Source organism: Gavialis gangeticus, unplaced genomic scaffold (genome assembly GCF_001723915.1).
Source record: "Gavialis gangeticus isolate Ggan-Ray unplaced genomic scaffold, GavGan_comp1, whole genome shotgun sequence".
NCBI lineage: Eukaryota > Metazoa > Chordata > Crocodylia > Gavialidae > Gavialis > Gavialis gangeticus.
The window spans coordinates 7,898,274-7,907,942 of NW_017729027.1; the positions used below are offsets into that span (position 1 = coordinate 7,898,274).

General features: G+C 41.1%; 1 protein-coding gene across 1 annotated transcript in view; it reads left to right on the forward strand.

Annotated features, from left to right (window-relative positions):
* Positions 1-9,669, forward strand: part of IBTK (inhibitor of Bruton tyrosine kinase) — a 117,551-nt gene that overhangs the window by 30,056 nt on the left and 77,826 nt on the right. The window contains exons 6-9 of the mRNA XM_019520435.1: positions 1,048-1,218; positions 3,711-3,822; positions 7,489-7,669; positions 8,684-8,807. Coding sequence (XP_019375980.1) covers positions 1,048-1,218; positions 3,711-3,822; positions 7,489-7,669; positions 8,684-8,807 — 588 coding nt within the window. The remainder of the gene's footprint in view (positions 1-1,047; positions 1,219-3,710; positions 3,823-7,488; positions 7,670-8,683; positions 8,808-9,669) is intronic.

Here is a 9,669-nt window from a genome sequence, read left to right on the forward strand (position 1 = left end):
CCCCCCTTGGAGTCACCAGGAACAATGGCCACAAGCTGAGGGAGGATAGGTTTAGGTTAGATATTAGGAAGAACTACTTCACTGTAAGGGTGGCCAGAGCCTGGAATAGGCTTCCCAGAGAGGTGGTGCTCTCACCTTCCCTGGAAATCTTCAAGAGGAGACTGGATATGCATCTGGCTGGGGTCTTATGACCCCTCCTACCCCTAGTGCTCCTTCCTGCCCATGGCCGGGGGTCAGACTAGATGATCTGTCTAGGTCCCTTCCAACTCATTGATTCTATGCTGCATGCACCCCAGGAGAGCATGGAGTAGGAGTGTGACCCTTGGATGTGTGCATGGGTTGAGGGCAGACTGCTGTTGCCAGGGCTGTGCTGGGCTCTTCCTGGGGGGAGTGGGAGGCTAGGTTGTGCTCAGGGTGGGTGGTGGCAGCAATAGGAGTGGGGCTTGTGGGCTATGGCAAATTTTGGGGTGGCTGAAGCCCCCTCATAGCCCCCCTCCCAGCACCACCCACCTCCAGTGCAGCCTGGCCCAGCCCCCACCAGAAAGAGTCTAGCCCTGCTCTCACCACGTGAGCAAATCCGGGTGCACATGCCCCCATACCTTCCTAGGGTATCTGCAGTGGCGGGAGCTGCCCCTCCCCCGGATGAGCTGCTCACAGCTCTGTCCCGTGTCCCACCCTGGCTGTGTAGTGCCTGCTCCAGCCGCGCTCCCTCACTGCGTGGTCCTTGATCTGCCCCCATCCCCCCGGTTCCCCTTCCCTTTCCCTTCCCCCACAACAGATGTATCAGCCCAGCTGCATATTGGCAATCAGATTATTATCAGCTGATATGGCTCCTTACAAATTGGCAATTGGTATTGGCTCAAACTCTCCATTAGTGCACCCCTAGTAACTACCATATTTCCATAATTTCTTAAACAGTTAATTTGGATTTCTTTTTCTTGTGAGGATTTTCTGTGAATTCTTTTTTCTTTTTTTGTTTGCTTGTTTGTTTTAACTTGGCTTATAAATAATTGGCTTTATTTTTAACACTCGGTCAATCTTTTATAGGTTCCTAGATTGGTAGAAGGTCTAACTGGCCATCAGTGTTCCCAGGTAGCAGCAGCTAAGGACCATACTGTTGTTTTAACAGAAGATGGATATGTTTATACCTTTGGCCTAAATACTTTCCACCAATTAGGCATTCTTCCTCCTCCTCCTAACTGCAGTGTTCCTAGACAGGTAAAAATAACTGTTAGTCTTTTTCTCACTGAAGGCTCTCAACATTTTAGGGATAATGTAATTTATTTGTGAGGTCAAATTAAAATGTTAGGATTGCATCCCTCTGCTTTGCGGTATCCTGTTCCTAGAAACTATTTTAATTGGGGATGTCAATGAATAGCCATTAACGGGTACGATTAATGTGTTAATTTATTTTTGCATTAATCACTGCTGGTGCTGGGGGAAAAGTGCCTCCTCCCCTTTGCTGTGTGCCTGGCCCTGCGTGCTGGGGGAAAAGCAACCCTTTCCCCCCTCTCTGCTGTTGGCCCACACATGTGTCCAGCAAGCAGCCAGGCTGGGTCCTGGGAGCAGACTTGGCACCTGGATTCAGGTAAGTGTATGGGGGGCAGGGGTTGGAAGGCCAGGTCTTGGGGACTATGTAGGGTATGTGTACATGCATGTGGGGGGGCAGGTGACTGCTGGTGCCTGGGGGAAACTATCCAGGTGCTGAGGCTGCGGCAAGGCTGGGTGAGGCACCTTCCCCTACAGTAGGGGAATAGGGTGGACTCTTTGATGGCAGCAAGGAGCTCTGTGGCCAGACTGATGGTACAGGGGCTGGTGCCTATGCTTGCAGGGGTTGGGCAGGGTCAGGAGCGCGGGGCACTGGCAATACCAGGGGGCTGCGGGTCAGGAGTGCAAGGCACTGGCAATTATAAATAAATAATAGAATTATCTAATAGAATAAATGGGGATTCTATTATTGTTTAACTGCGCAATTAAAATTGCGATTAATCGCAATTATATATTTTTTAAATCTCGTTATTAATTGCGATTCATTTTTTTAATCGTTTGACAGCCCTAATTTTAATATCAGAAATGGGTAATGCTTTGAAAAAAATATTAAGAGGCAAGAAGAAGAACAATGAGCGCTAGGTAATTTTTCACAGTGAATGACACTTCCTGATGGTTGCACAAAGTGAGTAGTGGTTTCAAGCAAACAAGTTTGTCAGAGGAGGTAATTTTCTTCTGAGATATCAAAGCATCTTTAAAGCAGTACATGCATACTACTTTACATACTGCTTCAGGGAAGCTTCCTTAGGTGTGAAACACCATGGAAAGCACTCAACAGTGCTACAATATGCAGCAGTTAATGACCCAGAGTGAATAGCGGGTCTTACAAAACTGAAAAGAGAATTTTGGGAGACAGAAGTGCCTCAAGGTATGGTGCATCTTCTATGCATTTGTAGCATTTACCTTAGGATCTTTAATGACTACGAATAATAATGACTTAGTATTTTTGTATATTTTTACATACCCCACACACCTTGTTTTGGGCAAGACAGAATGAAGAAAAAAGATTATTCCAGCGTTATAGCCACATATAATGAGGATAGAGCCTAATCTTCAGTTTCCTTCCCCTTCCCTTCCGGGTCAAGCAAAAAATACAGTTTTAACCATTTCATAGCTGAATTGTCATCAGCTGAGCCAAAAAACTGAAATGTGTAGCTGCTGCTGAAGATTGGATTCCCTGGACAGATCTACGATTTTGAAAATATCTAAAAATAGTCTTCAGGGCTGTGAAATAGGCGGAGAGAGGCCAGGAGTAGTTAAATTACAAATTCTTTCCCCAAATTGCCAAAGAAAGGATAGCTTGAGTGGTGCCATTATTAAGACCATTACAGGCAACCCCGTTTTAGAGCTATTTCGCTTAGTGCTATTTTGCTATAACGCTCATTTGAAATACCTGATTTCACTTAGTGCTCAGCAAGTTTCATTATAACGCTTGCGGTCGCCATCTTGGGTCATCAGATACTTTCAGTTTCGCTTAACGCTTGTTTCGCTTATCGCTTGGTTTTTCAGGAGCCAATTAAGAGCACTAAGCGGGGGTTGCCTGTACACAGGAGAGTATGTAGTTGACATCTGTTGAGTGAAGAACAATTAGTAATTAGAATTAGAGTCTAATAAGCAATGAGGTCAACTGACTCCTTCTATGTCGCCTGAATAGAAATGCCAGTGCTGCTATTCTTGGCAGAAAATCACTTTCCCTGCTCCCCCACCCCTAAAGATATGCATCCCTGTTTGGAAGGCTAATTTTTGGGAAAAGGGTCTGTGTGGTATGCAAGTAAATACCATATTTTGCTTATGATGGCTGGAATTTTTAGCTTTCCTTCTGAGTATTTAAAATAGAGGCTTTCAGTACTGTGAACATTTAATGTTTTGTGGCATTTGAACTTCCTTTGGATGCTTTTTCCCCCTACATGTTGTGCCACACCCAACCCTATTTAACGTTTTAGATGTGATTATAGCCTAAGGTACCATTGCTAAGTTTTGGCAGTTAGAGAAAATAAATCCCCCCTGTCATTGATGGAGAAGTATCTTGTTATTTGAAGCTATCCCTTTCTTAACTTCTAATGTTGTAAGAGCTTTGTTATTGTCAAATAAGAAAGTAACTTTGATGTATGTGGACAAACTTAGGACTTGAATTGAGAGAGGTTTTGTTTTTTTATACTTAGGTAAAAAATCTTAAAGGTAGAACAGTGGTTGGAGTGGCTGCAGGCAGATTCCATACAGTGCTATGGACTAGAGAAGCAGTGTATACCATGGGATTGAATGGTGGGCAATTAGGTAAGATAATACTCTAAAAATGAAAATCAGCCTTTAAAATATGGTGCTTATTATGGTACTGTAATTTATTAGAAAAGTAATTAAATTTTGGTATGTTTGTTATCTTCTATTTTATTTGGCTGATAACATACTCTCTTCTCTTCCTTCCTCTCCTTTGCTGTTGTTAATATTTGAGGATAAGTGTGTGACCAAGGAAATACAGTGTTGTTATATGGATTTGTTTGGCCAGCTTCTTGCTACAGTGTCGTGTGTGGTCTGTTCCTGAAGGCTTTCAGGATATTGTTGTTTTCATTTCAGTGTCCCTTGGTGTGCTTGTGCCTTGTGCCAGCTGTCTACCCTCTGCTGCCCTAAACAAGTTATAAAAGAGTCTTCCCCTCTTTGTGAACATGCTACTAATAATTCTTTCCTCTAGTAACTTTTAGGAAAGGAAATGCATACCTGTATATACTATTTTGAGGCAGGGGTTGGGGGAAAACTATGCTACAGTGAACTTTTCCTTTTTTTTTTTTCTTTTTTCTTCTGGGTGCCAGAATAAATCTTTTAAGTTAAAAACAATAGCTACTTTATCATATCATGCAGGAGAGCAGTTTTTAAGAAGAACTGCATGAACCAAAATACCTTAATTATTTTTAAAATGTTTTTATTTATTTATTTATTTTTTACACCTTAAAATTTCAGCTTGGCTTTTTCTTTCTCCAGTTTCCTATCTGTGCAGACTAAGAGGGTTAGTTAACTGATCAGATTACCTCACTTACACATTCATAAGTGTGCTAATATCCTGTTGGAGGTTCTGCAATGTAAACTGCTTTCTCCATTTATTCCTATGTTATAAGAAGGGAGCTGTTCACATTTGTGCTTTAGTGAAAGGAAAAAAAATATATGCTATTAAATAGAAATTTATGGTGTGAACATGCTGTTCTAAATCTCCCTCCCTCCCACCTTTTTTCCCCCCATACCGCACCTGTGTTCCTGCTGTTGCATGGTGAGGCAGTGTGTGGTATGATCTTTGCTTCTGGATTAACAGCCTACTCCTGGTGCTGCAGGAGAGCATAAGTTGTCACTGGGATTTCTGTGGGGAGACTAATTCAAAGTTGTCTTTATTTGCAATTTAAGAAGAGGTTCAGTTGAAATTGTGTAAGGTTCTTTCACATTTTCTCCTGTCTGACTTCCCCTGCCAGTATTTTAAATTTATTTGAAGAAACTAAAAGTGGTTTAAATGATACAAAAATCTGTACAATTAAATCTTAATATACACCCTAAAATTAAGTATAAACCTCATTAATAAATGACTTCTCTCTTTAGTCTTTAATCTGCTAAGTGAAAACTAACTCTCTCCAAGGGACGTTATCTATCAGTGTCTGTTCTAATATTATGAAGACAATGCATGAGGAAAGTGCCTGAGCTGGACTCTACTAGAGAGTCTCCAGAAGGGTGCTGGGCTTGCTTGCAAATCCTTTTTCTTTTTCTGAAGTATTTGAGGAGGGCCAAAGGGAATGGCATGATAGATTTAGTTCATCCAATAAAACATTTTTATTTCTACAAAATGTGGTTGGAAAAATTTTGTTTTTCAGATTTGATCCAGATTCTATGAAAAAGGTAGCGTATAGTCCTATTTCAGTGTTTCGTGTCATCTTCTTCATGGTGACTTACCAGTAATATGTGTTGAAAGATCACATATAATTAGTAACTGTTTTTATATACCTGGTAAACCTGTAGCAGCAGCTTTTTTCTCCATTAATTTCTGAAAGGAGAAGTGGGCAAACTTCAGCCTGCAGGCCAGATCCAGCCTGCCCACTGATTTGTATCCAGCCTGTAGGCTAGTGGCCACCAACTCATGGGATCTGGTCCACAGGCCCCTCGTGGCTCCAGCTCCAGCAGTCACGTGGTGGCAGGCAGGCAGGCAGGTGGGGCTGTTTCTGTTGTGCTGGATGGGTGGATGAGACTACTTCTGTCCAGTGCTGATGCGGTGGTGTCAGCTGTGGACCCGGGCAGATGCCCTAGTCCCCACTCAGAATCTGTTGGCCATGTCCACAGCTGACACCAGTGCCTGCCTGGGCTGCTTCTGCTGTGTGGGCAGGTGGTGGCATTAGCTGCAGACAGGGCTGGCAGGTTCTGGGTTGGAGATGAGATTTGGCATGTGCTGCAGCTCTGGGTGGGTAGGGGGTGGGGGGAAAAGAGAGAGAAGATGAGGATTGAGGTGTGCTACAGCTGCAGGGAGGAGGAGAAGGGGAGAGACAGAATATACGGAAAGGTCATGGAGAAACTTTAAAAATGGATTCTTCTTTAAAGAACAAAACGTGGGAAACCATGGCTTTTCCCTTGCAGGCTGCTTGGGGCCTCCCATGTCCCCCATTACCACATGCACCTATGCCCTGCCCTGCACATTGGGGGACGGGGACCTGGGGGCAGTGGCTTGGGAGTGAGGGGGAGTGGGTCAAGACTGGCCATTGATGTTTACAAATGGGTCCTGGTACAAAAAGTTCAGAACTACTGCTCTGAGACACCAAAACTCTCATATGGCCTTTGAGGACACCAAAATGGTTAAGTGGCCCTCCAGTCAAAATAGTTGTCTACACCTGTCTTAAAGCAACACTTCAGCTGTGATTGTTTTTGCTTGGTGAGATATCCTGGGAGGTGCTGATGTAGCAAGGAAATACAGATGTATTTAGTACTAATTTTTTTTAAAGAAATTAGTATTCCTCCTAAAGGCTTATCTTAAAGTCTTAAAACAATTTTTTAAAAGTTGTTTGGACCAGGAAAGGGCATCTGACATCAGCTGCTGATATACATTCCAGTTAAGGCATGATAGATCTGACCTGTGATCCCCACAGTTGTCTCCCATGTGCACGGAGGGAGTGTGACTGTGAAATTGGGGATCGTGATAGTGGCAGGTGATGCTGTCATGTTTGGGTGCATTTGTCAGTACCTTGTGGGCTCTGGTGCTGGCCGCATGGTCAGTTTATGGTGCTATGAGAACCGGCCACAAAGTTGTTATGCATTTTTTTTGTATAATAATTGTGTCTTTTTTCCCTGTTTTATTGTGTCATTAATTGAATTCATGTGAATCCAGGTTACTATTTATGATATGAATAACTTGTTAATCATGTTTTAAGTGTAATGTCTGCTAGGGGCCTTCTGCCTTGACCTACAGGAGCCATTTTGGATAGGCTGACACCCTGCTCGAGCTCTGAACAAATTAGGAACAGTGATTATGAGCAGATGCTCCACAGATTAGCTAATACCTGCACTTGTGTTGTGATAGTAGCTGTAGTGTTGCAGATCGTATCTTGACTTAATACAGCGGAGTACATATGCTGTGTTGTCTACCTTACCAATTTACTTTCAGTTCAAAGTGCTGCAAAACAAATGCAGCTTCTGTTGTGCCATTGTAATGGCTATCTCTACTGAATTATTCTTCCTCTGGTACATTTAACCAGAAATCCATGTTTAATGACATTTGTGTTGGGTGAAAAAAAATAGCAACTTCATTATAACTAACATTTTATATTTGCTTAATTATTTGGGGGAAGTAGGTTGTTATTTTCTTAGGAAAGGTTTTAAAATTTAATTGGTGTTGGGAATCTTTAAAGGAATGAAGAAGATATTGTTTTTAAGTTAATAATTATGCTTTCTAAAGTAAGATTTGTGGGTAAATGTATTTTGTAGGATATTTGCTGGATCCTAATGGAGAGAAATGTGTAACTGCACCTCGTCAAGTCTCTGCTCTGCATCATAAGGACATTGCTGTGTCCTTGGTCACTGCAAGTGATGGTGCTACAGTATGTGTTACTGAAAGAGGAGATATTTACTTGCTTACAGATTATCAATGCAAGAAGATGGCTTCCAAGTAGGTGTGGTTCTCCCTCTTTTCCCCTGGCCTGGGAAGTTCAAAAGTTGACATATTACTGTGTCTTTTCCTTTAACAAACTGTATTGGAAGGCCTTGCACATTTAAATGTCTTCAGGTGTGTGTCAGTCTTTGACCTTAACATAAATTGTCATAATTTATTTTATAAAGGCTGTTGGAGAAGTGTATTAAAAGGAAATATCTAGTTTAAATAAAATCCAGTTTCTTAAAAAAAAAAAAAAACAAAAAAACCATGGATTTTTGTGCTGAAATTTTTGAAGGATATCCAGTAAGGATGAAGTGCAGACTTTGTTTTTAGTTTAGTGTGGTGGACATGATTTTGAAGGTAGAGGAAGACAACAGTGGATTTCTATTATGTAAAGTTTGATATGTGCATCCTGTTGTTTTCAAAAGTTTATTCTAACATATGAGAACCTAACTTGTTACTTTATGGTCAGTAACCACATGATTTCTTGGACATTGAATTCAGGTTTCCAAATGTGGCATGCAAATCTTTTTGGGGATGGGCAGAGTTTCTGAGAACTATATGAAATGCAAGTTAGGTTTTTGCTCAGTTAGAACAGAAATGTTATGAAATCATCATGTGCTGTACAGAGCCATCTGATTATCTTGGACATCCCCTTCTACCTGCTGTGGGAACTTCCTTCTCTTCATCTGGGTGAAGTTTCTTGGATTAGATAGTGCTGAAAAAATGCAGCAAAATGGAAAGATAAATCAATGACTACATTTCATATTCTAATATGAGTTGTTTTTTTCTGGAAGCAGAAATAACTTTCATTTTTAACATGAGAGATGTAATTCCATTTCAGGGCTCTGGTGGCATGACCTTTATTCTCCTGGGTCTCACTTGTCCCCTCCATTCTTCGCAACATATTACTTGTGATTTATTCTAACTACAATTTTTAGTGGTTCTCCAAATATAGTGTCAACTATTGTACACCTTAATATTTCCCCTAAAATATATATTAATTTATATTTTCATTTTTGTATTCAGGCAGCTGAACCTCAGAAAGGTTCTTGTTAACGGGGGATTTTTGGAATACAAGGTGGATCCTCAACACCTTAAAGAAAACGGGGGTCAAAAGATTTGCATTCTTGCCCTGGATGAAGCTGGAAGAGTAAGTTGTTTGTTGAATGCTGTACTGTATTTTCAGTGAGCTGTATATTGAGAGTAAACAGGACAGAACTAGTTGAGGTTCCCAGTTGTATTTTTGTCTGTCTCTCTTTATGGGTTGCTAAATGGGAGGGGTGTGGCAACTGACATGTGAGCAGGTGTTACCTAGCTGAAAAAAATAATGAAATAACTACTCTCATGGGTTTAGTAATATGAAAACACTTGTCCGCCTGCCTCGCAGCTCCCTTACAAGCTGTGTTCATCCCTTTCATCTAGTTGCAGAATAATAATAATAATAATAATAATAATAATAATAATAATAGTGATAATTATTATTATAGTCTTGTGAGCAATCCTGACACCAGCTTTGTGAGTAAGGCATTAGAATAAGGTGCCTTGAGCTCTGTGTTATGATAAAATAATTAAGTTACGTAAGCACGTGCCATTTGTTTGTTTGACTTTTCTTTCTTTGTACCCTGTGCCTTAAAGGAAATGGGACATTAATGAGTTGAGACCAGCATTCTGCTTAGACAAACCTGATTTTGTATAGCACTGCCAGTAGTCTTCTGAAATGAAAGCTACATAATCAGTGCTACTACAGCTTATCTTTAGACCGTCCTAGAGATCCTATGTATCCTATAGCCTGAGTACACTTTGGAAAAATTACATTCAGACCCAGTGAATGGCTCTAGTGCTTATATTTAATTGCAGACAACCATATTTTCTTACAAGTGTGCAGATGCAGAGAATTGATTGAAATGCTCATTTATTTATAAAGTAGTCATTTGTACAAATTCTTAAAAGTCCAAGGATTTTACATCTAGGTCACTAAGTTCTAACCATGTTCTAACCGTGCAGCACCATCT